The sequence below is a fragment of the Erithacus rubecula genome (assembly GCF_903797595.1).
Source record: "Erithacus rubecula genome assembly, chromosome: 18".
NCBI classification, from domain to species: Eukaryota; Metazoa; Chordata; class Aves; order Passeriformes; family Muscicapidae; genus Erithacus; species Erithacus rubecula.
The window spans coordinates 6,723,656-6,751,601 of record NC_136670.1 but is presented as its reverse complement, the minus strand read 5'-3'; the positions used below and the strand labels follow the sequence as shown (position 1 = coordinate 6,751,601).

The following is a 27,946-nucleotide window of genomic DNA, read 5'->3' as shown; positions in this document are numbered from 1 at the left end:
CCTAATTTACCATGGTCTGTAAAAGAGGCTGAAGTGCCTATTTCCAGTGAGGCGAATTTGAAATTGAAAGAGGAAAACGAGTGCATTGAAGAGATCAGAAGCTCCTTTCCAAGCGTGTATCTGGTGCAGGTAATTGCTAACTGACCTGGAGGGGCTCTTGAAATCGACCTAATGCAGCAGATTCTGCTGCTCAGAGTGGCTCCAGGGCTGGGGACAGCATGTGCTGGCACTGTCCCTGCCGTGTGCTGGCATGGGAGGACAGGCTGGGCAGTGGGGGGCTACAGACAGGAAAGGAAGGCCAAAGGCTCTCCAGGTACCTCAGCCTGGACTGAGCATGTCCAGCTGGAAGGGCCTGGCCAGCTGCTGGAAGCTGGACACTGTCCTTGCAGGACAGTGTTTGCAGTGATGGGGGACCCAAGGCTTGGAGCCAGCCTGGAGCAGCTGTGCTGGCACAATGGGAAAGGAGGGATGGATGGGGAGGGTGGTCAGAACCTGGCAGCTCAGGCACTGGATCTGGACATCCAGGTGGGAGCTGGAGCCCCTGGGAGGGTGCAGGATGCACTGTGCCCTGCTGACACGGGTGTGTGGTTATTGGTTTCTCTGCACAAACCACAGCAAAGAATGTCAGTGCCCTGTGGGAGCCTGGGGTTATTCCCTTCCCCAGCAGCACTCCCTTGCCTCTCATCTCAGCTTGGGCAGCCCTTTCACTCAGCTCTTGCTTTTATGGCCACAGATGAAGCAGCACAGCTTACCCTTTGGCTCCCAGCCACATGTCCCCTGCTGACAGCACACCCCAGGACCAGCCCCATTAGCTTCTGCCCCTGGCAGCTTCCCTTGCTTCCCAGCCCTTGTTCCTTTCCACTCATAGGCGTTAAAGGTTCCTTTCAAGATACACCTTTCTGCTTCCTCTGCAATCCAGACATTTCTTTAATAAATCACATCTGTACTGGCTCTGTGATGTCTATTTGGCTTTGAGCTTTCATCTCCACTGCTTGTTGTGCCCAGCGTGAAATGCTGCCACTCTGCCCATAAAAATTGGTGGTTGGGGCAGTTATTTGTAGAAGTCATTCAACATTTGCTTTACTGGTCCAGGCCCAGACTGAAGAAAGCCCAGTGACAAGTACTTGGCTCTGCTAATGGGCAGGCAGATGAATTGTCCCTGCTGTGGGATGTGTTCACAAAGTGCCCTCCCTTCAGTGGCACAGGGACTTATTCCAAGTTGTTTGCTCTCAAAGCTTACATCTAGATGCACAGCTCACCACCTAGGCATTGCAAGAGAGTGGATAACTGAAGCTATGCCCTAGATAAGCAAAGTAAAAAAAGACAGGGCAAAGAAAATGAGGAAAGGCAGAGATTGGGGCCATCAAGTGTGGGCTGCATCCAAGAATCCCAGCTAGATGGAAAGCTTAGGACCTGGGCTAACTGGCAGCAGGACCATGATAGAGCCTCCCTTTGTCCTTGTCTCCCTGGTCCACACACATGCAGGCACACACAGCTCTCTCACACACACTCTTCTGCAGTCCCGAGGTCACCCAAGGGCAGAGAAAAACGGGGTTCAAAGCAATTGCAATCTTCCTGTAATAATGACAGGAGAACTGTGCTGCAGTGAAAGTCACAATCTGGCCCAAAAAGCAGTGGAGAGGCTGTAAGCTGGAAAACACTTGTTTATTTCTGTTACTAGGAGAGTCTTTGCACTCACATCCCAGAAAGGAAGAGTGATGCTGAGTCCAGCACTGTGAAGGATGTGAGTCTGGGCTGGGATCACCACCACAGTGTGGCTGGGAAGGACTGGCAAAGCCCTCCTGTACCCAAGGGCATTGGTTCAGTGCCTGAGTCTGGGAGCTGCAGCATCAGCCCCAGCTCTGCTTGTCTTTCATCATGCCCTGTTCCCTCTGACTCAAATCCTGCTCAGCCACCACCACTGTTACATTAACTGACATTATATGTGCACACGCAGTCAGTTCCCTGCCTTCCTTCAGCCCGTGGCAGTCTCACTGCACTGAATTTAAAGTTACACTTTCCTTGTGCATTTATTGTCCTGCTGTTGTGACTAGCAGGCTTTCTGTGAGTGTATGACAGCTTTTCCAAAGTGCAACTGCAGGAGCCTGAACCTGCCAAAGATGTGTTGCAAGTGCATCATGTGGTACTCCTATGCTCACTCAATTACCAGGATCCAAAGAATGACCCTAACTTTCTAAAAATATTGGTATTTCCAAACTGTGGTCTTGTGTCTTCCCTACTACATTTCAAATGGTCCAGTATAGATATTTTTAGAATAGATTCAGACACAGTCCATCACATCCCTTGAGCACAAGTAGTCACCTGTTTAGCTGTTGTATGCCTGCCTTTCCTTTTCCCAGGGATACCATTCTACCAACCTACCTTGGAATTGCCATTTTCCTCAAGTTAGCTGTGGCACACTAATGGAATGCATCTCTCAGCTGTTTTCACCACTTCAGAGTGTAAAGACTATGAGATGTCCTTACTGGCCCCAAATCCTCCAGAGCCATGGCTATGGCTGCAGCTTTTATGAATACACATTCTGAATCACATTTTTGCAGGCTTTTACAAGGATATGGCTTAGGGCCATGTTTGTTGTAACTTTGAGTTTTCTGGGAAATACTCCTGCGTTCTGTAGCTGCTGCATATCCCTTGCCAGTGATGCTTTCTCCTCTACAGTGGGTGTTCCTCTGGGTGGGCAGAGGAGCCTTCTTGCCCAGCAGACTTGTGCTGTTGCAGCTTCTGCCTCTTGTGCATATGCTGGTCTTTTCTGGTGTGCTATTGCCATATGCAGAATTTCACAGATCCGTCTGCGTTCACGATTCTCACAGATCCTCAGCTCCAAGGTTTTACTGCAGGTCTTTAATTCTGTCACATATTGATCGACTGTTTCTGCCTGCTTGAAAAGGATTGAAAATGTTAAAATGATTCATTGTTTTGTGGGATACACAGTCGCATTTTGTTATGTTTCTCTTACACGTTCCTTTCCTCCTCCCACCAGCAGCACAGAGACCAGGGCTTTCACGTTAGTGCTTCTTTCATCTGCACTAATTGCTAAGTGGATCTCAAACTGCCTGACAGTTTCCGTTCTCTACTGCATCCCAGCAGGGAAGGATTTAATGCTGGACCCTGTGATACGCTTGTTAGTTCTTCCAAGAGCTCCTGGAAACCACTAAAGTTCATATTTAAATTTTGTCAGAGCCACCTTGCAGAGAGAAGTGTATGTATGAGGAAAGATTGCCTTCATTGGGGCTGAACCAGCGCTGATAAAAGTGACTTAGCTCTGAAGAGTGAATCGCAGGGAGTTAAAAATAATTTCCCCGAGTATCTTCCTGTGGCCCCAGCTCTGAGAATCAGCAACGAGCTCGGCATTCTGAAAGGCCAGAGCCCATCAGTGGCACGCAGCCCCTGGGTGTGGGGGATTCTCTGCCCCAGCCCTGTGCAGGTGGGGTGCTCAAGCAGAGGTGAGTGTGTGTGTGCTCAGCCTCTCCTTCCTCCACCAGCACTGGAGACAACTGGGACCCTCGGGGCACCCCCTGCACCCAGCCCAGCACTCAGCTCTCCAGCAGGACACCACTGCCCCTTGCCCTCCTCTCTGTGCTGCAGGGCTGCCAGGACACGTCCTGGTTTGGCAGGGAGCCCTCCTGGCCCCGTGTCCCTTCCACACAGGGAGCTCAGCCAGCCCATGGCACTCACTGGGATCCTCTGGAGCTGCTGCCTTGTGGCTGAGCAGAAGCCTGGGTGGGCAGCTGGGTGAAAATGTGCTCCTGTGGTGCCCTGGGACCCCTGAGCTCCAGGCTGCCAGGATCTGTCTGGCTGTGCCCAAGCAGGGCCGTGCCATGTGCAGAACATGGCTCCTTAGAGAATCCCCAGAGCTGCCTTTGGAGAAACAGCAGAGCCTGCACCATGGCACTGGGGCAGGGATGAGGAGCAGGCTACACTTGCCATTTCCTTCTCTTAAACTTCAAACATGCCATCAGACGTAAATTATTCACTTGTAATCCCTGGAGCTGGCAGCAGCTCAGAGAGGATCCAACTCAGGTGATAAGAAGGAGGAAAGGAAAAAAAGGAACCCATTAAATTTAAAAACCTCTGAGAGTCACAAAATGTAAAAATATATTCAGGACAGGAGCCAGGCCAGGATAGGGAAGCTGAGGGTCTGACACTCACAGCTCTCTGAGTAGAGGGGTGACATGAAAGACAGGCTTGGTGGCTCTGAGTGCCCAGCTCTGTTACCTCTTCTAACCCCTCATGATGCTTTATCCTGGGTCTGTACTAAAGATGGAAAAAGAAAACAGCAGGAAACACATGCAGAACCCTGCTGGAGTGTCCAGCCTGAGAGCAGAGCCCTCTCTCCAAGGATACATGTGGGGGATGCCCTCTCCCTCTCCACAGCCAGACCCCTGGCTCAAGAGAAGGTGCTGAGGGTCCCAGAGCCAAGGTGTGGGAGCAGCTGTGCCACAGCATCTGCAGCACTCAGCAGCACTGTCCCCAGGGACATGGCCAAGATGCCCAGAGCTGCCTTGGCTCCTCAGCATACTTGGAAAGCTTGTTTACTTGGTCCTGATGCAGTTGCCATGTTAACTGAAAACAGAGAGCAGCCCCTGGCAAGGCAGGGGCTGCAGAGAGATGGAATGAAAAGCATTTAAAATGTTTCGCTTCACCAGCCTGGCTGCCCCTCTGCCCACCAGCTTTGGTCTGCTCCTGCAGCAAGTGCTCCATCACCTCTGAAACACCTGCATCCTTCAGGGAGAAGCACTCCCATCTCAGGGCTGGAAACGTGTCCTGGCACAGCTCCCCAGGAGCCAGCACCCCTCCCATCTGCCAGGGACTGAGCAGGCTGCAGGCACTCGGGGGATTGCTGCTTTCCTGAGCCACAGGAGTGTCTGCAGGCAGGGCACAGCTGCAGCCAGCTCAGCCTCCCAGCACAGCCAGAACAAGCCAACACCTCTGCAGGAGGGTCTCACAGCAGGGTGGTGGACACCCACTTAGCTCAGCCCTCCCCAGAAGCTGGGGGGATAGTTTTGGGAGACACAGGGGAGGGGACAATGTCCTGGCTCAGCCTCGATGGCTCTGCAGGCACAGAGCTTGACAGCACCAGGGGAAGATGTGCACTCTGAGCTCAATCCAGGCTGGTGGGCAGTTCTCCCTTCACCTCCGTGTGCTGCCTGTGGCACTTTGTAAATGGCTGTGGGGAGGACAAAGAGCATCAGTGCTGACACAGAGCATGTGTGCCAGGAGACCCCTGCCCCTGGGAGCTCAGTGCCCTGAGCAGGGCTGGGGCAGGGCTCAGAGAGGACAGCAGCTGGGAGAACTGGTGGCTTTAGAGTCTCAAGGATCTTGTGCACCCTCTTGTCACTGCACACCAGCTCTCCATCCTCTGTGCTCTGGGCTCAGACCCAGACCCAGACCCAGACCCAGACTGAGCTTTGTGTCTCCCGTCTTTTGGAACACAGCTCAAGCTGCCTGAGCTAACTCAAATCTCAGGACTTCCTGTCAGCTCCCACCTGGGTAACTGAGGTGAGAAAAGGGGCTGCAGGTGCTGCAGGGGCTGCAGCAGCCTGGACTGGAGGAGGCAGCTTGAGAGCCACCCTGCAAGCAGATCAGCTGCACCTCCTGCCTTGGCTGCACCTGCCGTGGTGGTGAGGGCTGCTGGCACCTGCAGGGACTGTGGATCACTCCTCAGAAGAGCAGCCAGATGGGAAAGGTCTGTGTGAGTCTGATAAGCTGCTTGGCTTCCCTCCCTGGCAGTCCTGCACGGGGCACACAAGTGCCTGTGTCTGGCACTCCAGGAAACAGGGGAGCCACGTGTCCCGAGGCCAGGCTGGCATCTCTGCCCTTAAGAGCCCCCAGCACATCCCCAGGGAGTGCAGTGAATGCTCACCCCCAGGTGAAGGGCAGGTGGGAAGGGCAACCCCTGGGTGTGCTCAGACACAGCAGATGCTGAGCCAGACTCAGCTCCTTGTTCTTACAGCACACACAGAACCAGGAGTTGGGGCTCAGAGTGCAAAGCCAGCACCTCTTCCCAAGCAGGGCTCAAGGAATTCATCCCTGTCCCAAGGTTCACTGAGTGCATGGAGTTCCTGGCTCTGAACACCCAGGGGAGGACAGGAGCTAAAGGCCAGGCAGCTTTCTGGCACTTGGATGGCAGCAAAGAAGCTGTGGATGTGAGGGGTAAAGCCAGGTGAGAGAAAAGAACAAGGCAGTGTTTGTGGCAGGAGTGCTGAAATCCACTATTAAACTACGCTCTAAACTTATTTTTAAAAATCTTTTTCCTCTGCAGATGGTGCAAACAAAGTGCCAAGTAATCTTCCCCCACTTTTCTGCGCAGCAAACAAGAAGCCATCACTGTATTAAACCAGGTGGAAGGGGGCACCTTCACCAGCAGGAACCAGCCCCAATTCATCCACCCTCCACCAAAGGCATCTCAGCAAGCCAAGCACCTCTACCCTGCTTCACCCCTGGAAACAACACAGCACCAGAGCAAGGCCAGGGTGCTGGGCAGGCTGGGGGAAAGTAGGCAAGGATGGAGGATATTTTCTGTGTGTGGAAGGGAGAGAAAGGCTTAGGAAAAGTCTCCAGTTTCCCTGGGACCATGGAAACCACTGCCAACAGGACAAACAGCAGGGTCACTTCTAGTTCAGCAAAAGTTCATGCATGTGTCTGCATCACATCTTGCTGCCTCAGTGCTGGCAGTTCTTGGAATTTAGGTGGAGGATGGATGTGATGGCAATGATAAAACCTGGGCTTTTCAGCCCATTTTCACACTCGGGGCCTGTGGGATGGGCTTGACTTGTTAGGTAGGTGAAGAGACCACAATGAGGGTACCAGGAGAGGAGGCAGAAATCAAAGCAGTGATGTCTGTGATCACTCACGTGACAATCAAAACAGAAAATAAAGCCCAGCACTTGGCTTTTGCACCTGCAAATCTCTCTGCACCCTTGTTATCAGCAAACCCAGCATCAACCTCCAACCCCTGCATGTAGGCAAGGAGGTGACAGGGATCATTGTAGAATTGGTTCTATTTTTACATGCACAGAAGGAACAAGGAACTGCCCATCACCTCTGTTTCCCCCTGGCAGCAGGACCAGCCCTGCCTGGGCCAGCAGTGCCCAAAGCCTTGGTTTGTACCAAAGGGGCCTTTCCTTGGGCATCCTGGCACTTTAGGGCTGTGAACATCCCAGGGACATTCTGGAACCACTGGCTCCTTCTTGCTGGAACTTTCCCACCTCTTCCAGGCTTGTCCAGGATTTCTGGGCAGCAAGGGTGCAGCTCCTGGTCTGACTCCACAGCCATGGCTGTGCTGAGCTCCTGCTCTGCAGCAGGAGGAGGGCAGGAACAGCAGCCCCCTTCCCTGAGGATGGTGCAGGGACACTTGCACCAGCCACAGGCTGATGCTCCTGCCCAGGGTGGGTGCTGAGCTGCAGAGCCCAGCAGAGCTGTGAGTAGCAGCTCCCCACAGACACTGCCCCCATGAGCCCCACTCTTCCCCAGTGTTTGTGGCCTGGGGTTGCAGATCCAGCAGCCCCTCCTGGCTGCTGGCTGTGTGTCAGGAACAAAGCCCTCCCCGAGCAGCCTGGGCTGCCTTGCCCATGACTGAATATCCAGAGGCACTGTGCACCAGCCCTTTGATCAGCAATTTATCTCTCCATGCCACAAGTTTCCTGGAGCCTGGCGTTTCCGCCCCGTGCTCAGCCCGGGTCCCTGGAGCCCCACAGACAGGTGTGAGGAATTAGCTACAGGGACTAATGCTCTGACAGGAACCAGCTCCAAAAGCAGGGGACAGAGTGTAATGTTTATTACATTTGAAGCAAAGCAAACATGTGGCCTACTTATGTATCTAGAAAGAATTAATTGGGGAGCTCCACAAAGCAGCAGATTATAAATTAGAATAATTTTCACCAACTTCAGCCCATTCATCTTGTTTCACAGCAGGCCTGTCAGCTCAGCCTGACGTGGCTGAGTGCAGCCCCAGGCCCAGCTGCTGTCTGCTGGCACAGGAGCACTCTCAGCAGCCAGCCCCATGGCTCAGCCTGCCAAAACCCATGGGAAGCATGTGGGCTTGAGCCAAGGCACACACCTTTAATGGAAACAAGCTCAGAGCCTTAAGAATGGCTCCAGAGGTGCTGAGTGCCACCAGCTGCCATCTGCAGGGGTATCCAGAGTGCTCTGCTCCAGGGACAGCAGAAATGCTGGGCACCCCCCTGGTGCTCCTCCATCCCCCTTCCCTTGCTGGCAGCCTGCAGAGGGGTGAGGGTCTGGCAGGGCTGTGCACACACCTCCTCACACACCCCACCAGGTTAGAATTCCAGGGTAGGAATCAGGCTTTCCTGATGTGACATAATGGCCAATCCCAAGCCAAGGTCAGCTGCAGAACCCTTTGCACAGCTTAGGGGTCACTCCTGCAGACATCACCCATGATGTGCAGGTGCCTACCTGGGCTGCTGGGGATGTAGTGCTCTGCATGCCCAAGGCACTGGGGGCTTGGACTGACACCTTGAGGAGGGGTAACAACCCCTCTGCAGCCAGAATCCAGAGCAAGGAGCAGCAGGAATCACAAACTGGCAAAGCAGCTCATGCCTGAGGTGCTCCAGACCCCCAAAAACCAGGCTTAAGGAAGGGCCACATCAAGAAATAACCCTGAGGTGCTTCAGGGGATCTGCTCAGGAGAAAAAATCACCCAGAGCAGTGACTGTATCCCAGATGGCACCTCTGAAAGTACTGGATGAGAATAACGCTGATTTGGCCTCTACTTACAGATCCCAAGGGGACTGCATGCAAAATACCATATGGATGCTGGGATCATTTTGCTCCAAAAGGTCACCTGCTGCCTTGCTGGATGAAGTGTTCAAAGAGCCAGTGAAGATGGCAGGGCAATGCCTGGAAAGGAGGATCCATCCCTGAAGATGCAGTTCAGGTCAGAGCACTGGCACCGTGATCTCAACTCTCCAGCCCTTCAGAGTGATCAGGGGTGGACAGAACCAGAGCTGGGATCAGAGCCTCAGCACCCACCTGTGCAAATCAGACAGTCCCAGGACAGTGTCTGCAGGGCTGCAAGGCACAGACAGTCAAGGTGTTCTCCACAGGGAGGAGCAGAGTCTCCCAAGAGTTCTCCTAGCCTGTGTCAAATCTCCAGGGTGGCCAGGAACAGCTGCCTTGAGCTTGCTGGTGTGAGGCTCTTCCTAACACTCTTCCAGACTCAAACAATTCAGAGACACATGACAATTTGCACTTGGTCTTTTTGACAAAACTATCCAGAAACAGCAGCTAGCTGCTGCCAAGGGCTTCAGAGATGTATATAACAGCCTTGTCTCAGTCGACAGGACTCGAAGAGCTTCATCCCATGGCAGGGACTCTCATCAATCTGATTTTAGCAGCTGAAACAACCTGCACTGACAGAGGAGCTGTCAGCTCAGCGAGCCCACCAGAGTCCACTCTGGCTAGTGTGTGTGATCAGGATGGGCTGAGCCCTGCAGGCACCCCAGCCCAGAGGCTGCATGACCCACACCAGGTCCCATTCAGCCCTGTCCCTCCTGGCTCTGGCTGGGTGGGCAAGCCCAGGGGTGCCAGACAGGTGCCATGTGAGCTGCACCTGCCCCAGCTGGTCTCACTCCAGAGCAGCAGCTACCCCTTCACCACTGCTCTGCCTCAGCTGCAGCCCTCACTCCATCCCTCACACCCGGCCAGATGATAATTTGTGTTAGTTTATTCAAATGTCATTATTAATTAGTACAGAAACACTATTAGCAATGTTAATGTCTTCCAAACAGTTCTGTGCACTGGCACTGTGTGAAAGCAGAACTGGGGCAGAGACCATGGCAGCCAAGCCAGGCCAAGCAGTGAACCAGCACTGTCCCTCCTCAGCACTGCTCTCCCTGCTGTGGCAGGCAGGAAAAGCTGGGCTGAGACACATTTGTGCATGTTTGTGTGTGTTTGGGAATCATGACCACAGAAACGGCCCAGCATGGGAATTTTAGGATTGAGAGAAAGGAGCGTGGGGGTAGCAACAAAACCAAATGTAAAGTGGATGAATTATTTACTGCAATAAACAATTGTGAAGTCACTTACTCTGGCTCTGTGCATCCTAAATGGGGGCTGCAGCGTTTCTCACATCTCCCTAGTGTGCTGAGTGATTTTTTTTGCAATTGGATGCATGAGGCTGGGGTAATCTTATAAGAGACTCCAGAAGATCAGTTTAGTATTGATCATGTGCTGAATTTAAAGGCTTTCCACATCCATCTGCTGCTGTTCCTCAGGTGACAGCCCAGCAAAGATCTGGGTGCTCACTGGGGCCCCACAGCCCAGAGCAGCCTCATTTGGCTGCAGCCTGTGGCTGGGCTGATGCTCTGGGCATCCCCCAGAGCTCATTCAGGAGCAGCGGAGTCACAGAGCTGCTCCCACCCAGCCTTTTGATAAATCCCCAGAGGATCAGCAGGGTGTGGGCTGCAGAGGATCACAGCTCAGGCCCAAAAAACCCCATCACAGGGTGCCTGTGCCACCAGTGTGCCACCTGATGGAAGGACACCAGTCCTGGGGAGACAGGGTGACAACAACATGCACAGAGAGAGGCAGAGCACGGGAGGAGTACACATGGAGCAGCTCTGCCCATCTCCTGCCTGCCTTGGACTCTGCAGCTTTGCAGGGACATGACCACAAAGGGTGAGCCCAGACTCCAGAGACAGCACCTGGCAGCAGGACATTGCTGTGACACACCCACAAATGTGACAGGAAGAGGGAATTTGGGCATTAGGGACTCTTGGATATATTGCATCATGACGAGGTCTTAGTTTTTCTTTTACTAATATGCATATTGCAACTTGTAGTGGAGCCATGAAAGCTGTGAGCCATGTTTTCAAATGACAACCTGCTCTAGGATGCTAAAATATAAAGTGTTTTTGCAAAACAACAAGAGTTAAATATATGAGAAATCTACTGAACTAGGAGATGCATAGGGTAGGGAAATAATGACACATCCAGGTCCCTATTTACTTAACAAAGGCCCTGTACTCAACTCTCACTGCCATACTCAGAGAGGCTGAGTGGCTAAAAGAAAGGATGCAACATAAAGAAGCCCTCTTTATCAGCAGAGAGAGCACATCAGGTGCCTCTTCAAAATTCCCAGGCAAAAATAAGAGTCCAAAAATCCATTTGGCAAAGCTGTCAGCTGGGGTGAAGTGGGGCTGAGCTGTTGTCAGGCGACACTCTCAACACAGGGCAAGGCCCAGTCAGGACTTCAGGGCACTGTACCTGGTCAGTGCTTAGATGCAGATCTTAATTCCAGACATTGATAAGGCATCCACTTCCTCTGCTCCTGCTGTTGTTGCTGCTGTTGCTTTGTTTTCAATAGCTGCAGTTAAACATTTAACCTTTACATTGATGGAATGACCCAAACATGTTTTTCCAGGCTGGTCAACAGCAAGGCTGCCTCACAGTGAGCAGAGGGATGCCTTTTCCTTTCAGCCTGGCAAATCAGTGTGCTGGGTGGCTGGCACACCTGCAGGTGTCCCCTGCTCAGACACATGGAAGGGCCTCAAAGGTAAGATACAAGCATTTCTGCAGACTGCCAGGTCTAACAAAGAGGTGGGCACCAGCCTCTGTCTCCTTGGCAAGCAGAAGAATAGCAGCTCACAATTTGGACACCATGCAGCTGTTCCAGCTGGGAGGCTGGCTCTGGCTGGTGCTGTCCCATGCCTGTGGCTCTGCCAGCAGCTGAGGCACCTATTCATCATCCTGGCATTTTGGATGGCACAGAAAGAGTTACAGGAAGGAGCAGCAGAGTAATTGTGAGTTAATATGGTCCCATGTTTTTTACTACTCTCAGAATATTAAATTGATCACCTAGTACCAAAGGCCAGAAGTGTCACCTCTCAACAAGATGAAATCTATGTAGCCTGTGGACAGGGGAAAGCCACAAGATTTATAAAGGCATCCATAAAATTAACATTTGAATGAGGATGTGGGAGAAGAGACCATGAGCTGCAGCAGCAGGTCTGCAAGCACCTGCCACCCTGCATTCAGAGCCAGCAGGCACTGCTGATGACCCTCCTGCACCCCTGGGGCCCCAGAGGTGCTGCACTGCCACAAAGGGATTGCCAGGAAGCTTTTGGGAGATGGCAGCATTTTGGTAGTGCCATGGGGAGGAAGTGGCAAAGGGCAGGAAGCAGCCACATCCAAGATGTCCTTGGGGGACCCCTCCCTGGCACTCAGAGTGGTTCAGGCCTCTCCCCAGCCTCGGCTACCTGCATGGCTCAGTGTGTGCTGTGGGGACAAGCACCCTGTCAGGGCTCCATGCTCAGTGCCCAGGGGCTGTCCCTTGGCACAGCAGAGACACTGCACACCCAGCAGCTCTCGGGGTGCACAGCTGCTGGCACAGGGGTTCATTCCCTCTTCTGCTACACTGCCTGCAAAGCCAGGGCTGGGCACCTCTGCCCTTCCTCTGCACAGCAAGGAAATACTCCAGGCCTACCACACAACTGTGGCTAGGGAGATGTCAGAGCATATCTGCTCTGGAAACAGGCTGAGAGCTGAGGTTGTTCAGCCTGGACAAGAAGTTTCTGAGGAAGCCTTAGAGCCCCATTCCAGTGGCTAAAGGGGCTGTAAGAGAGATGAAAAGAACTTTGTACAAGGGTATGAAGTGACAGAATGAAGGGAAATGGCTTCCCAGTGGCACAGAGTGGGGTTAGACAGGATGTTAGGGAGGGAGGTGAAGCCCTGGCACAGATTGCCCAGAGAAGCTGTGACTGCCCCATCCCTGGGAGTGTTCAAAGCCAGGGCAGCACCTGGGGCAACCTGGGACAGTGCAAGGTGTCCCTGCCCACAACAGGGTGTTGGAACAAGATCATCTTTAAGATCCCTTTCAACCCAAGCCATTTTAGGAGTCTGTGGTTCTCATGCCATGAGACAGTGCCTGGGGCCATGCACTCACCCAGAGCAGGCACAGCTCAGGTTTCCAGCCCTGGGCACTCGGTAAGTGTCACAGGGGAGTGAGAGCTCAGCCACGTGTCCTGGCTGGGGCTGCACACCTGGCACAAGGCGTGACTGCCGTGCAATTACAGCAATGAAATGTTTATACAGGAATAAATCTCTGCTAATGAGCTGCATCCTGTGCCTGCCCTCACTGCCTCAAACACAGCAAGCAACACGCAGAAGGGAGAAGGTTCATGTGTGAGCTGCTCCCAGCCAGCAGCCAGGCCTGGGGATGGAAGTGGGAAGGGAAAGGGAAGCAAAGCCAGGCAGGGGGCTGGAGGAGCACAGGAGCCACTGGTTCTTAGATTTCCTTTTCTGGTTCCTTGACAAGGAGTCAGCAAGAAAGACCAATCTCATGTCAGGCTGGCTCAGGAGGAATTTCCCTTCCCTTCCCTTCCCTTCCCTTCCCTTCCCTTCCCTTCCCTTCCCTTCCCTTCCCTTCCCTTCCCTTCCCTTCCCTTCCCTTCCCTTCCCTTCCCTTCCCTTCCCTTCCCTTCCCTTCCCTTCCCTTCCCTTCCCTTCCCTTCCCTTCCCTTCCCTTCCCTTCCCTTCAGATTTAGGAAAAAAAAAAAAGCTATTTGGATGGTGGGGACATGCTGCTTTGGGCCCTTCCACCTAAATGGCCTGTTCAAAACCTTTCCTGCTGAGTCCTTTCCTGAAGGCAGCAGCAGAAGCTGTGCAGGAGGAAATCCCTAAGCAGGTCATCCTTGCTCTCCTCCATTCCTCAGAAACACTGCACTAATCCCAGTCGCCTGCCTACACGGGAAGCCACAGAGACACAGAATCCAATTAGCCTGAAATCCTGCTCTGGCTCCTGCACAGCTTCTCCCTCTCACAGAGCTGTGGAGCTGCAGAGATAAACAGTGCATTAGGATTCCAGTGGGGTCTGGCAGGAGGCTTTGGAAGTGCAGAGCCAGCCCAGGGAATGAGTGAGACACCCAAGCACCTTTCCCAAACACCTCCCTCCACCTCTGCCTCACACCAGCTCTTCATCCTCAGCCTGCAGCACCGTTCCTTCAGCTGAGCCTGGCTCAGCAAGGTGGCACCTGAGGGCTGGGGCTGAGCTGCCAGGTCCCCAGGCTGCTGTGCCCACCCCAGGGACTTCATCTTGCTGTGGGAGGAGTGAGCAGCCTCCAGGATGGCATCAAGGCCAGTGCCAGGGCCCATCTCTGTGCCCAGGGGAGCCCTTCAGAGCCAGCATGACCCATGCCACCCCCAGCTCCCCTGTCCCTCTCCACAGGCAGTGGCCCTGCATGGCTGGCTCTCCAGAATGATCCAGGGGACAGAGCAAGTCCCAGTCCCACAGAGACAGTGGGGAAAGGGACTGAAAGAGCAAACCCTCCCCTGGGGGAGCCAAGCACAGCCTTTAGCCAGGGCCAAGCAAGGGCAGGGGGTACCTGTAGCTGACTCTGTGCCAAGGAGTCTTCTGGGCTTGGTGCTTCCAGTGCCAATCCTGCTGTACTCACACTCCTTTTTGCACCCACTGTAAATTACCTGCTTTGCATTTTGCAGCAGCAACTTAACAGTATTAATTCATTGTGTTCTGTCTTTAACAAACACCATTATCATATCACCAGCCAGGATTATGCAAATCCTGCAAAAGGAATTATTTCTCTCCCCAAAGTCACCTTGATTTATCAGTTTTAACCCAAAACGAAATAGTAAGTTGCTTTGGACAAATTGTTAAAAACATGAGCACACATGACCCATGACCAGGAGCCTTTGATGGCCCCAGAGGGGCCTGTGCCCAGCTGGTGACCCTTCACATCAACAGATGACACAGGGGTAGCTCTGTGCCCCCATTGACTGGAGGTGGACCTGGACCAAGAGCTGGGAAACAACCCCCTTGTAGAATACACCTGAGATAATTCCATGGGTGCATTCCCCAGGAACAGGCCCCTGGGGCAGGGCAGAGGCTGTGAAGTACAGAATCACAGAATCTCTAAGGTTGGAAAAAGCCTCCAGCATCATCAAGTCCAACCTTTGGCCAAAAACCACCACATCAACTAAACCATACCCTAAATGCCACACTGAGTCACTTCTTGAACGCCTCCAGGGATGGTGACTCCATCACTTCCCTGGGCAGCCCATTCCAGTGCACTAGGGGCTGGCAACAAGGAAACCTTGCAAAATCACATTAAGGATTGTCCTGTGGCTGCCAGAGGTCTGCCCCATCCCTGTCCCTCCTTTGCAGGCCAGCACTGCAGGGTGAGCCTGTGTCACACATAGCAAACCAGGGTGCTCTCCCATGCACTGTGGATGCTGCTAGGGATCAACCAGCAAACAAACCTGCACTGCACTTCAGGAATGGGCTCTGTAACAGGGCCCTCAAACAGCTGAAAGCCTTTGGCCATAATTACAAAGGCTCCCCACCCCTCTCCTGCTGCTAGACCTGACCACAAGTTGTCCCTCAGCGTTTAAGGAGGCATTTGTATGATTAAAGTTAACTTTTTTTTTCCATTACTTGTCAGCAATTTGAGTCAGTCCTTCAGCAGAGGGTGAGAACAGCACCCTTGCAAGAAAAGAGGACTTCTCCTCTTTCTCAGGGCAGACAGCAAGACTCTGCAACCTGAGTGCAGCCTTTTCTTCCAAAAGAGCCAGGCCCTTGGTTAGTGCTTTGCCCTGACAGCCAGCACTACTTTATGTGTTCCAGCTCAGTGCAGAGGGGCTGTTCTGAGAGAGAGAGAGATTTGACTCAGATTCCATTAACTGTGGATGGTAGCTCCGTTAGAGGATAAAAAAATTCCCCAATTAGTTCTAAATAATTTTTACTTTCAAACTCAATGTGTTCTGGCAGACAAAGAATCAAGGGCACCAACTGTGTGTTGGAGCAGCATGATTGCAGGTTGGTGAATTGAAAAGCCATAGACAGGTGGACACTCAGCAGCTCTTGTGCCTATGGCTCACATTTAATTCTAACAGAGGATGGGAAATTCCTTAAAAAAAAAAATCATACTGTGACAGACCCAAGGATGAAATTAGGCACTGGCAAGTTATGGTAAAATACAGCTCAGTAAAAGATAATTATTCCCAAACCAAACATTGGAAAAAAAGATCTTTTAAGGAGTCCCTGCACTGTGGCTGGACATTATCACTGGCACAGCTGGACACAGCTGGGCTGGGGCCTGCAGATTGCACCATGGAAAGGGTTTGATCAGCTTTCAGCCTCACCCATTACGGGCCAGAGGAGCAGTGAGCCCCCTGAAGTTTTCTGGGCTCAGAGCTGGGGACAGGCTGGTGCTTGTGGTGTGCAGAGACTGTGAGGAGGAACTGAAAGAGCCTCCTTGGCCATCCCAGAGCAGAGCCTGAGTGCTGGTGGGGGAGATGTCTCCTCCTGGCACAGCACACACCAGGGCTCAGGCTGCCCACAGTCTTAAAATCACACTCAATCCTGCCCTGATGTGATCAATGTGGTGCCTCCTTGATCTCAGCTCCCTCATCTTCTCTGCCTCTCATCCATCCTGGACCCAGCTCCTCATCACCAGCTCTTATTTCCAGCAGGGCCTGATGTATTTGATAATTTCACACCTTTCCTCATGCTGACCTAAACCAGGCTCTGCCAGGCCACCAGTGCCCTTGCAAGGCCAGAGGGAGGCTTGGAAAGTGGGACTACATCCTCCTGGCCTTGAGAACCCAAAGGATGAATCTTCCCAGATGTAGCCAGTGCTGCCCACCTTGCAGCTGGGACAGTCCCTCTCAGATCCCCTCAGAGGCAGCCCCTGCTCTGCTGAGCTTGGGGACAAGGCAAGCCAGAGGCTGGGAAGGTGGGTGCAAAGCTGGGGTACAAGAGGGATGCAATGGCAGAGACCAAAACAGGGAAGGCAATTCAATTTTCAGAGGCTGTCCCACCAATTCAGCTCAGAGAGATGATAAGAAACCCATTTCCAGTGATAGGCACCCTAATCCCCAGCCATCCTGCATTTCCATTTTTGAGAGGCGCTGTTTCCAACAGGGAGGCATTTTCCCATCTAGGTTTGCTAGAAGGGACAGCAGTGGATTAAATACCAATTTTTCCAGCACTGTTTAACTCCTTCTGTGCTTTCTCCTGCCACTTATGCAAGTGCTGGGTCACAGGGCAGTGGAATGATTACTGGAGCAGGAGCAGAGGGATGGAAGCCTCTCCCAGGCTCTTCCCAGTGGCCTGCAGTCTGAAGAGACAGGAAAGAGAAGAACATGACATGCATCAGCAGTGCAGGCAGAGCAGCTTGGATCAGGAATTTATTATGGCTTAAGGCAGGACTCAGACTCAACTGCAGCACAAGTTGTGCAGCTAAGTTTACATCCAGTGTCAAAACCCTTAAACAGGTCCAAAGTGCTGCAAGACTGACTTAAAACCACATTTGGAGGAAAATAGCCACGTAGAGAAAAAGGGAAGCAAATGATGCAGTGGTGGCCATGCCCCTCATTTCCACAGTGTAAGCACTGTGGTCCAGGTACAGCCTCCAGGTTATTGGAGAGTAGAAAGATAACAGCAGCATGGATGCTGACTTCCAGCATCAAGCAGAACTTCTGTAACTGGGAAGCCACTAAACCACAGCATTCCTTGGATGCCACCAAGCCTTTCTCCATATGCCTGTAGCCAGACCTTTGCATTTGTACCAGCCATACCCCAGTCCTCTTCCTTGCTCCATTGCACTCACACTGTGCCAAGTTTCTTCATTTATCCCCATTTCCTGATATCAGGGCTCCTACCCACTCTCCCAGTCCTTCAGGAAGCTGATGAGCCCATACTCCCAGTCCTGCTTCTACAGCACAACTTCTTACCCTGGCATCCCACCCAGCAGCTCCCTCCCAGACACAACAAAACTCCCACCACAGGGCAGGAACAAAACCTGAATGTTCTGACTTAGCCTCTCCAGACCCCTCCCTTGACCCCAGCTGTGAACTGACCAGCTGTGCTGGGAAGGGGAGCCCCAGAGGTGCTGCCTCACAAGCTGATGGGGCCCCTGGTGCTGAGCCTGCAGGAGGGAGCCCTGACTGTAGGCAGAGCTCTCCCACCACTCCACATGGCTCCAGCACCAGCCACAACTGTCCATTCATCAACCACTAAACAAATGGAAATTTAAGGGCTCATGGCTCTATAACACAGAAAACAATTCCCTGTGCATTTTTACGGCGCTGTAATTTATTGGATCAGAAATGATGAATGGCAGCAGGAGGGGGCAGGGCCCAGCACACAGGGCTGTGCTGATGCATTGGAAACCAAATTCCAATGTGTAGCTGAGGGCAGGGAATGGGAAAACCCCCAGGATTGCTGCTGCATGTGGCTGGGGGAACACCACCAGCTACAGACTAATTTCCTCCCACACCTTGCAACCCCACCATTCAGTGCAGGATTTGTAGTAGAGGCTTCTGTAAGAAACATCCAGATGAGGAAGAACAGAGTTGAGCTCTGTGCTCCTGAGAGGCACAGCCTCTCCTCCCAGGCAGCCTTTGCTGGCAGCTTTGCAGATTCAAGGCACAAGCAAGAAACAGAAAAAAGCTTCATCCCTGGGGAAAGAGGAGCACCTGGTGGAAAAACAGAGCTTAAACGTGAGCACTACAGCTCCTCCCCCATGTAATCTCCCAGCTCTGGAGTTTGAGCTGCATTCAGCAGTAATTGAAACCAGGCTCTTTAACACAGGTGCCAATTGCTGGCTGTTAATGCAAGGAGCACTGATAGATACAGCAATTACACAGCTCTGCAAGGCTGGAGAGCACAAAATGAGATGGAAGGGCTACTTATGCCACTGTAGGTGTTGTAGGACAGCTCTCTGCCCCAGCAAATCTCTAGCAGTGTTAGATTGGGCAGGTTCTTGCCCTCTAGCCACAAAAAAGGGAATGATATCCTGGGGTGCCTTAGGTAAAGAACTGCCAGCAGGTCAAGGGAGGTGATCCCTGCCTTCCTGCAGCACTGGAGTGCTGTGCACAGAGCTGGGCTCATCACTACAGACACAGGGACATGCTGAGTCCACCAAAGGGCCATGAGGATTGTGAAGGGCCTGGGAGCCCCTCACACCTGGGGACAGGCTGACAGAGCTGGGACTGCTCAGCCTGCAGAAGAGAAGGCTCAGGGGGAAACTTGTCAATGTCAATAAACACCTGATGGGAGGGTGGAAAGAGGATGGAGCCAGGCTCTGTTCAGTGGTGTCAGAGACAGATGTAACGGGCACAAACTGAAACAGGAGGTTCCCCCTTTTTCAGGACCCAGTTTTTCCCCCGAGGGTGACCAACACTGGCACAGGGCGCTCAGAAAGGAGCCCCCCTCCTTGGAGATATTCAAAGCCATCAGGACACATTCTTGGGCAGCAGTTCTAGGTGGCTCTGCCTGAGCAGGGGCTTGGGCAAAATCACCTCCAATGTCCCTTCTAACCTGAACCATGCTGTGATGGTGTTCTCCAACCATTCATTTTCTTTGTTTTCTGCCATTTCTACGCTTCTCTTGCCCAGCTGCCTTTCCCTCTCCTCTCTGTTCAAAGCCTCCCCCATTCTTTGCCCTCCTGGGGGTGATGTGGCAGTGAGGAAGGGGACTGATGAAGGTGTACTGTGGCAATGATGGCAAGAGGACAATGGAAAGTGCAATTCCCAGAAAAATCCTGCAGAGATCCAAGGCTGTGAACATCAAAATATGCATACCCCAGCAATGAGAAAAACCAAGAGAGCCTCAGTACAGCAGCAGGGGTATCAGAGTCAGAGGCAATTATTTACAACTGCAGAGACTGCAGATGAATGTGAGCCCTTTAAAGCCCCAGGCTGGCAGTAACCAGCATTTCTCCCATCTACACCCTGAGCTCCCCCTTTCCCACCTCACAAGTCACTAACCACAAACCATGTAATTAATACTACAGAGATATTCAGCTGAAATGAGAAACAAAGCACATCTTGAGGCAGCCCTACTGCTGGCACTAGTCCTTATGTTGCTGCTCTGCCTTGCTACTCCTGTGTGTTTTGGAGACAGGCTTGCTTCCTCACAGTAAGCCCACTGCTGTTACATACCTTGTTTGCTGGGCAGAGGACCAGAGGAGAGCTGGGGGTCTGCAGGGACACTTTCCCCTTGCCCTCAGGATGTTTATGGTATTGAAATTTTAGCAGGAAGCCAAGCATCTGTTCTTCAAATAAAGAGGTGTCCCAGGGGGATGTGTAGGGAGGCAGAATCATCACACATGTAAACACCTGGTCCTACAGGCAGGAACAGAGTTTGAGGAAGGAGTGCAGCACTTCTGAGACTCATTCAGCTTCGCTTCCGCCGCTTAATTAGTTCAAACATCATCAATATGCAATGGCAGCCCTCCCTTGCCAGGGTGGCTGTGTTGGTGTGGGCTGGCACAGACAGGGGAGCCTGGGCAGCACAGACAGCCCTGAGCCCTCCCCAGCCAAAGGGCTGCTCCTGTGCTGCAGCACTCGTGTGTCCCTGGCACTGCTCTGCTCCAGGGCGCTGCCAGGACATGCAACCTTCACACACTTCCTTTGAGGAAAGGGGCAGAACCAAACTGTGCCACACAATGTTTGTCTGTACTGAAAAATACTTCCCCTGGCCCCTGAAGTGGCCCCTGGCTTGGGCTTGTCAGAAAAAGGGCTGCACGAGCAGTGAGCTGCACCACTCCCCTGAGACACACAGGGACCCCACTGGGGCAGCACACATGGCCCTGTGCCTGCACACAGGGCTGGGTGTTCCCAGGGCTCCCCATCCCTGCATCAACCCAAACACCAAGCACCAGTGAGAAGCCCTGACTACCTCCGGAAGCCACCAGGGCTATTTCCAGAGGCAAACAGGATCTACTGGCACTCCCAGGTCCCACTACCATCCTGTCTGTACTTCCATCCTCCCTCCTCAGTAGACTCCAGTATCACTTCTTCATGCCTGCAGTCTGTACTCCAACACTCACTACAGCATTGTGCATTCTCATTTATTTTGCTTCATCCTTCCATCTTTTTCCATTTTTCCTGCATTTTCAATGCACAGTAGGATTTTTGCCTTATAGACGGTAGTTAAAGGTTCTTTCTCCTTTCATTAAATATTAGTGCCCGTTCAAGCAAGATGCAGAGTGTTAAACAGATGAGCTGTGCTGCTGCTTTAACACTCTGCTGCACTGCCCTACATCAGCACAGTCCCATCCCTCCCCTCCCAAACCTGCCCACAACTCTGCCACGTTCCAGGACTCCAAGACAGGGCTGGAGTTCTAGGGCATCACCTCTGTCTTAAAAAGGAAACAAAGCTGGAAGCAAGGCTACATGGTTCTACAGGTCACAAGCACAATTGGATTTCATCTTCAAGCACCACATCTGGTGCAAATTCTGGCCTGAGAATGAAATTGCCTTTACCTTGGATTAACAGAGACATGAGTTAACAGCAGGATTCCCAAGGTTCAGTTGTAGGAGAGCAGAAATTGAAGTGAAGGAGGCAGCTGTGATACTGTTGAACACATTTCATGGGCAGAAAGTGCCACTGCCCCACATCAAGTACAGAGTATTTGGGGCTTGGAGCTCACAGCTATTGGCAGGGGAAACAGGGTGAATCCTGCTGGAAGCATCACAAGTCCCAGTTACTGGAAAATACAACCAGGGCCCAGCTCCAGACATTCTACTTGATGCACAAAATCCCTTGGTGTGCCAGCCTGGAGTGGCTGTGCTGGTTCAGTAGCTTTACATGAGGAAGCTGCACCACCTGCTGTCTGCTGTGAAGCCAGTTATCAGAACGTGATCAAAGATGATCACTAATAACAAAAGTTTTCTTCAGAACCAGTTTTATACAGGACACACTCTTGATTAAAGTCATCAGAAAGATTTCATGTCTGAAAACTAAGAAGCAAGATCAACAGAGGGACCGGTTTGTCAAAATGGCTCAGGCTCTCAAACAGAATATGAGAAGTTCACTTTAATACCCAGCTCCTGCCAGGAGAAAGATTGTACTGTTATACCTTTGGGAAACTCTGTCAAGTTGTTTCTACTTCAAAAACTACAAAAGCTAGCACTGAACAAAACTTTGAAAAATGTGGGAATTCTGCCATGCAAAAAACCAGCCACATGCCCAACACTACCTGAGGCTTACCAGCAACAAAAATGACATCTTAAATCCTGCTATTCACCCTTCCTGGACTGCAGCACTGAAATGAAATGACCCAATCAAATGGGGCAAACAGACAAGATTCTTGCAAAAAGCCACAATACTAAAAGTCTTCCTAGGATATGGTGCATTAAGGCAGAGCAGTCAGTAAGTTCTCCTGGCTGGCATAAACATGAGAGGCTGCAGAACATCTCCCCAATTCTAGAGATCATTGATAGCTGGGCAAGTGTTTTGTGTGCCAGGCCTTATGGACATGCAGTAGCAAGGTCACTGGAGGACTACAAGAAAAGGAGTTGAGAAGACAAATGACCTCTGCATGATGAAGCATAGGCACAGAATGTACAGACAAAAGTGAATCAGAAAAAGACTTTATTTAAAAAACAAACAATCCTCCCCTCAAAATCCCACATACTTTCTATTAAGCTTATTGCTCAAGTTAGATCTCCTGTGACACTGCTCATTCTCCTCTTGGCCTGTAGCACCAGAAGTACTCTTGCATCCCTGTCTTCCCTCCAACCAACATCATCTGGAAATGTTCAATTGGTCCCAAACACCAGCATTTAATTCTCTCTTTACTATGCACACAGAACATGGAGGTCCCCAGGCACAAAAGTTCCTTCTCACTGGGACAACTCTAGGGACTTTTTCAGTCATGTAATCCCACAAAATGGGAGTTCCTAATTTGCAGAAACATAAAAAAAGGGAAGGTGTATCTACCCTCTCCTTTGAAGTCAAAGCCTAAACAGCAGTAAAATCATCCCTGAACCACTCAACCTGCAGTCCAGACATGTCCATGTTCATTCTACAGCTCATGGTCTACCCTCTCAGTAAACAGCCTTCAGGATCCCTTAATGGACTTTTTACAGCTTTTCCCTGTCTCACCTCTCCATTCTACACCCACTGAACCAGGGCTTGTCTTTCAAGTTCCTGTGAAAGGGATATTGCCTGTTTCTTGTGCAGCATCTACAGATCCAGCCTGTAGCAGAACAGCAGAATTCTCTCACCAGGCCCTGGCTCTGCTTTGGGTGATCACAGAGACTTCTGGACCTTCCTCCTGGACAGCTGTCAGGCAGGTTTGGTAAGAACAGAGCAGGTGGCTTTGTGCTTCATGTTCAGTCAGTGCTGCTGTGGGGTTTCAACAACCTCTTCCTCTTCCTCACCATGCTGAGGGTGGCGCAGCAGCAGCTCCAGGTCAGGGGCAGAGCTGCTCTCTTTGTGTGGCTCCAGTGCTTTGTCACCTGCATGCAGACAACCTGTTTAGTGACAAACTTGCTGGAGCTCCCACCAAACCTGGCACTGGCAAGGAGCTGGAACCAGACCCAGCTCTTACTAAAGCAAAGAGAAAGCCCACAAAGAAAGAGAAAGTGATTTAAAACAATCACCTTTGGAATTCATGGCTTTGAGAACAACGTGAAGGGAGATTCCCAACAGGCAGACAGCAAAGCCCAGCCAGTTCAAGAGACTGAGGCGGTCTCCCAGTAAATGTGTGGCAAGGAATAAAATGCAGATTTCCTGTGGAAACAAAAAAACATGACAAGTGGCAGGGCAGGACCTGAGGAGATATGCATGAGACATTTTACAGCTGAAGCCTAGATCAAGATGTCAGGCTGCTAAATTTCTATCAGCACATTCTTTCATGTGAACAGAGTTCTAAAAACAGTTTCTAGAAACAAACAACCTGTCAAACTGGGATGTGGGATTTTAAGTCATCTGACTGCATATCTCAGTTACAGAGGAATCTTGCAACTTCTGGATCAGAGAGATTTCATATATCACAGTTCAGCTCCAAAGTATGCATGCTGGACTCCTCTGAGGAGGGGAGGATGTGCCAAACTAGGTTACAGAGATAGCTCAAACCAGTGGTTTGGTCATATGCAGGTCTGATGCAAGAGCTTGTCCTTCTTACCCCTCCTCTCTTCCACACCATCTGCTGCTCACGAGGGCAATGTGTTTTTAGTCTATCCCACATTCCAACAAACTTTGATCATTAATGGTATTTTTTACAGAACAGCCACTAGTCTCTGGCCCTCTGCTGTCAGGGACCAAGAGACTGCACTGCAGAGACTGCAAGGCAAAGCATCAAGCTCCTGTGCAAGGAGAACAAAAATAACAAGCAATAATTTCTAAGGATCTAAGCAAGCTCCCACCACATAAAGCCCAATAGGGATGACTCAGTACTTGCCTTCTAGCATTAGCACAGGAACCATGCCTTACCTTAAAAATGCCAGCAATGGAAAGGGTGAGGCTAGATGTTCTGGAAACCAAGAGGAACTCAGAAAAGCCTAGACCAAAGGCAAGAATTCCACCCAAGAACAGCTTCCCTACCAGAGAGAACAGCATTCCTGCTTCATGGAAACGGGAGAGCCTCTCTGATATGGATAAAGGCAGGCCTAGGAACAAGACAATGAGTAGCAGAATACCATTCCCAGCACCCAGGATTCCTCTTAGTAAGATTGATGGGATGGGCTGCTCACATTCCAGTATCAGGAGGATGTGGAGCCAGTTCTTCACAGGCCTTATTCCACAAGTGTGGCAGGCTACTGTTTCTATGCCCTTTTTAATGTCCTGACAGCATAAGATAAATCCAGGTCTCTAACTACTTTGCAGAGTTCATAGCTGTTCAGTTATCTAAGTGAATTATCTTGAACAACAAACTGCTAGGCAATCTCCCAACCACTCTGTGAAGCTTTCCCTGCTTTCTCTAATTAACTCACGCACCCTCAAACACCGCAAAGAGTGGGAAGAGCCCCAGGAACATGAGCGGCTGCAGGTGAAACATGATATCAATGGGATTCTGGAGCCCTGAAAGAGGAGAATCAATAACAGAGCAGGCAGCAACAAGCCAGGGAATAGCACAGGTCCCAGAGCCTTTATTAGCACCATTCCTAGACATACACCTTATCTGTGATGCCCAAACCTGTGCTGCTGCAGACACCAAGCCACCTTCATTACCCATCAACAGATACCCCGTGCCCAAGGTTTCCAACACCCTCCAAGAGATGTTTTGTTTCTGCAGCAAGGGCTATCACCTCTCCTTATTCCCCTCCCTCTTACCAGCACCACTCCCCCTCTAACACTGACATACCCAGCTCAGCCTTCTGCATCAGAATCTGTGTGAGAGTCCAGCGAATGCCCCCCAGGAAAGAGGCACAGAGCACCAGCACAAAGCCCTGGGCGTTGAACTGTGTGGACTTGTAGGTGAACATGAAGAGTCCCCCAGCAATGAGCAGAACCACCAGCAGCAATGTCACCCTCTGCAGGAGAGCAGACACAACAGACAGGCACCTCCTTCCTTTCAGATTCACCCCCAGAACTGCATCATTCCTCTGCTTATATGTTTTTTGTACAGGCAACTGCCTATTTCCCTGGGGCTGACCTCCCTCCCTAAAGCATTGTGTGAGACCCTTACCATTTCCTCCAGCTTGAAGAGCAGTGAAAAAAGCAGGATGAAGAGAATGGCAGAGGATTTGGTCATCGTGTAGCTGTAAGGACCAAAATACACTGTCAGACTCCTTCAATGTAGTTTTTCCTATCAAAGTATCATTAGGAACTCATTTCTATATTGCTACCAGCAAGCTATCACAGACTTTGCATGCTGACCCCACTAACCAAACACCTGACCAAGAAACAGACCCTGGCAAAGCTCTCTCCAAACCCCACCAAGGCTCCCAGGGAACGTGGTGTTTCTACTCACAGGGAGACAGTGACATACAGGAAGCTCCAGTTACTCAGCCCAATATCCAAGGAAGTTGACAAAGCTAAAGAATCAATGAAAAGTCCGGAAGTTAACTGTCTTCCATAACAATAAACAAACCCACCACAAATCCCTGCTTAATGGCCACAAACATAGACAGCAGAGCAGATTCAGGGAAAAAAAAAATTCCTCAAGTTAGTTATTCAGAACCAGCATAACTCAGATATTCTCAGCCCTTCATGTTTCTGTCCTGTTCCCTGTGACTCAAGTTGGGCTCAGCATTGCACTCAACATGCATTACAAAAAAAGCCAGAAATAACTCTTGCCCTGCCTGTGACTGAAAGTGATTGCAGATTTGCATAAAGTCTTTCTTGAATGTATCAGAGCATGATAATATGTAAGTCAGAGGGCCACTGCAAGAAGCCTGAAGGAGCAACAATCAGTACAGAGCCTCAACCCTGGTGCAGCTTTTGGTACAGTTTATTTCCTCGCCTGTGTAAGATTCCCACCACAGGAAACAGTGTTACTGATCCAAGGTCAGGCCATGCTGAAAGGTAAAATCGCTGCAGATGTGGAGGAAGCTTTTTATCAAGAAGCCATGGGGCATGCTATGTAAAGTACAGCAAACCTTGCCAGAGATCATAGAGCAGATGCTGTTCTGTGGGAGCCAATAAACACACAGCCAAAGAACTGCAGCAGTTACAGCTCTGTGCTCCGAGCAGGAGCTTCACTCCTCGGTCTCAGGTACAGCTCTGTGTGCCATGAATGATGAATTCTCTACCAAACTCCATCCTGAGAAAGATGCAATGCATGGCTTGATACCAGCGTTAAAGAGAAAATGTTAGTTGCAGAGACAACTTGTCAAGGTGCTGTAGGTTTTCATTTGGTCTCATGTGCCAGTGGCTCCTTCAAAGACTGGTTCTGTGTGGCCTCTTCCTATTCCCACAAATCTTTGTAATGAGCAACGAAGGCTGAAACTGTAAGTAGCATCTACACCTGCCCTACACCTGGTAGGGAAACAGGGGCCAGAGTGATGGCTGCACCCCACAATTCACCCTGTCCCAGGGGATTGGCCCTGACCACCCCAGGCAGACAAATGGCTCTGCAAGTGGCCAGAGTGTCACCTGCACCCCTGAGCAGCCTCACAGAGCCACAGAATGTGCTGAGCTGGAAGGGACCCACCAGGATCATTGAGTCCAGCTCCTGGCCCTGCACAGGACACCCCAAGAATCCCACCCTGTGCCTGAGAGCAGTGTCCAAATGCTTCTTGAACTCAGTCTTGGTGCCATGACCACTGCCCTGGGGAGCCTGTTCTAGTGCTCAACCACCCACTGGGTGAAAACCTTTTCCTAATATCCAACCTAAACCTCCCCTGATTCAGCTTCGTGTTTTCTTGGATCCTGTCACTGGTTAAAGAGTGAAGAGATCAGTGCCTGCCCCTCTGCTTTCTTTTGTGATGATGCGAGGTCTCCCTTAGTCTCCACTTCTCCATGCTGAACACACCAAGTGACCTCAGCCGCTGCTCCTAAGGCATCACCCATCCTCGCGGCTCTCCTCTGGGTGCTCTCCAGCACCCCAGTGTCTGACATTGCCGTGCCCCAAGCCCGTGTCCCGGTCCCCGCGCCCGGCCGTACCTGCGGGGGCGGCCCGGCGGAGGCAGTCGGCCCAGGACAGCGCTGCCCGCGGCCGCCCGGAGCGACACCGCGCCAGGGCGCGGGCCAGCGCCGCCAGAGCGAAGATGAGCAGCAGGTGCAGCAGCGTCACCAGCAGCGGGAACGGGAAGCTCTGCGGGACCGACAGCCGCTGTCACCGCCGCCGCCCTCCCGCCGCCGCCGCCCCGCACCGCCCCGCCACCCCGCACCTTCATCAGCCACTTGTTGTAGAAGGTGATGCCGATGGAGAAGCCGTAGTAAAGCAGCACCAGCGGCGCCGCCAGCGCCGCCCGCCCCAGGGCCGCGCCGCCCGCCCCCGCCATGCGCCCGGCACCGCGCCGGGGAGCGAGGGGCGGCAGGCACCGGGGCCGGGGAGCGGGGGGATGCCGGGGACGGGGCCGCGGCAGGGCAGGGCGGGGAGGGGCGGGAGCGGGGCCGCGGCGCCGAGCGGGCCGTGGCGGCGGGGGAAGCGGGGCCGCCGCTGACGTTGCCGGCGGGGCGGGGGAACGAGCGAACGAGCGACGGTGGCGGAGCGGGGCGGGCGCGCGGCGGTGACGCTCCGCGCAGGGCGGAAAGAGGCGGAGGCGGCGG

At 52.0% G+C, this 27,946-nt stretch overlaps 1 protein-coding gene and 2 long non-coding RNA genes across 7 annotated transcripts; 2 read left to right on the top strand and 1 right to left on the bottom strand.

The window, feature by feature from the left end:
* Positions 1-7: 7 nt before the first annotated feature.
* LOC306809974 lies at positions 8-11,536 on the top strand. The gene is made up of 3 exons (XR_013776340.1): positions 8-129; positions 8,760-8,917; positions 11,405-11,536. It is a non-coding gene; the product is annotated as an uncharacterized lncRNA (long non-coding RNA).
* Positions 5,570-7,920, top strand: LOC306809973. The gene is made up of 3 exons (XR_013776339.1): positions 5,570-5,707; positions 6,062-6,184; positions 6,284-7,920. It is a non-coding gene; the product is annotated as an uncharacterized lncRNA (long non-coding RNA).
* A 10,825-nt stretch (positions 11,537-22,361) lies between the features above and the next one.
* SLC35H1 (solute carrier family 35 member H1) lies at positions 22,362-27,945 on the bottom strand. 5 transcript variants are annotated; one of them, XM_079321457.1, is made up of 9 exons: positions 27,565-27,815; positions 27,338-27,488; positions 25,704-25,767; positions 25,419-25,491; positions 25,095-25,263; positions 24,728-24,811; positions 24,224-24,399; positions 23,392-23,521; positions 22,362-23,247 (listed from the first exon to the last, which is right to left on the bottom strand). In XM_079321457.1, exons 1-9 carry the CDS (start codon positions 27,676-27,678, stop codon positions 23,126-23,128), a joined length of 1,083 nt encoding a protein of 360 aa, XP_079177583.1. In that variant the 5' UTR covers positions 27,679-27,815; the 3' UTR covers positions 22,362-23,125. The 5 variants fall into 5 exon arrangements, with proteins under 5 accessions (XP_079177583.1, XP_079177585.1, XP_079177587.1 ...); XM_079321459.1 differs by having other exon boundaries at positions 24,335-24,399; XM_079321461.1 differs by lacking the exon at positions 27,338-27,488 and having other exon boundaries at positions 27,565-27,945.
* Position 27,946: the final 1 nt, after the last annotated feature.

Coding starts and splice junctions, on each gene's coding strand:
- SLC35H1 (XM_079321457.1), bottom strand. CDS start 27,678: ATGGCGGGGGCGGGCGGCGCGGCCCTGGGGCGGGCGGCGCTGGCGGCG. Junction 25,768..27,337: donor CCGCCGGGCCGCCCCCGCAG/GTACGGCCGGGC, acceptor TTGATTCTTTAG/CTTTGTCAACTTCCTTGGAT. Junction 24,812..25,094: donor GATGCAGAAGGCTGAGCTGG/GTATGTCAGTGT, acceptor CTCCTCTTTCAG/GGCTCCAGAATCCCATTGAT.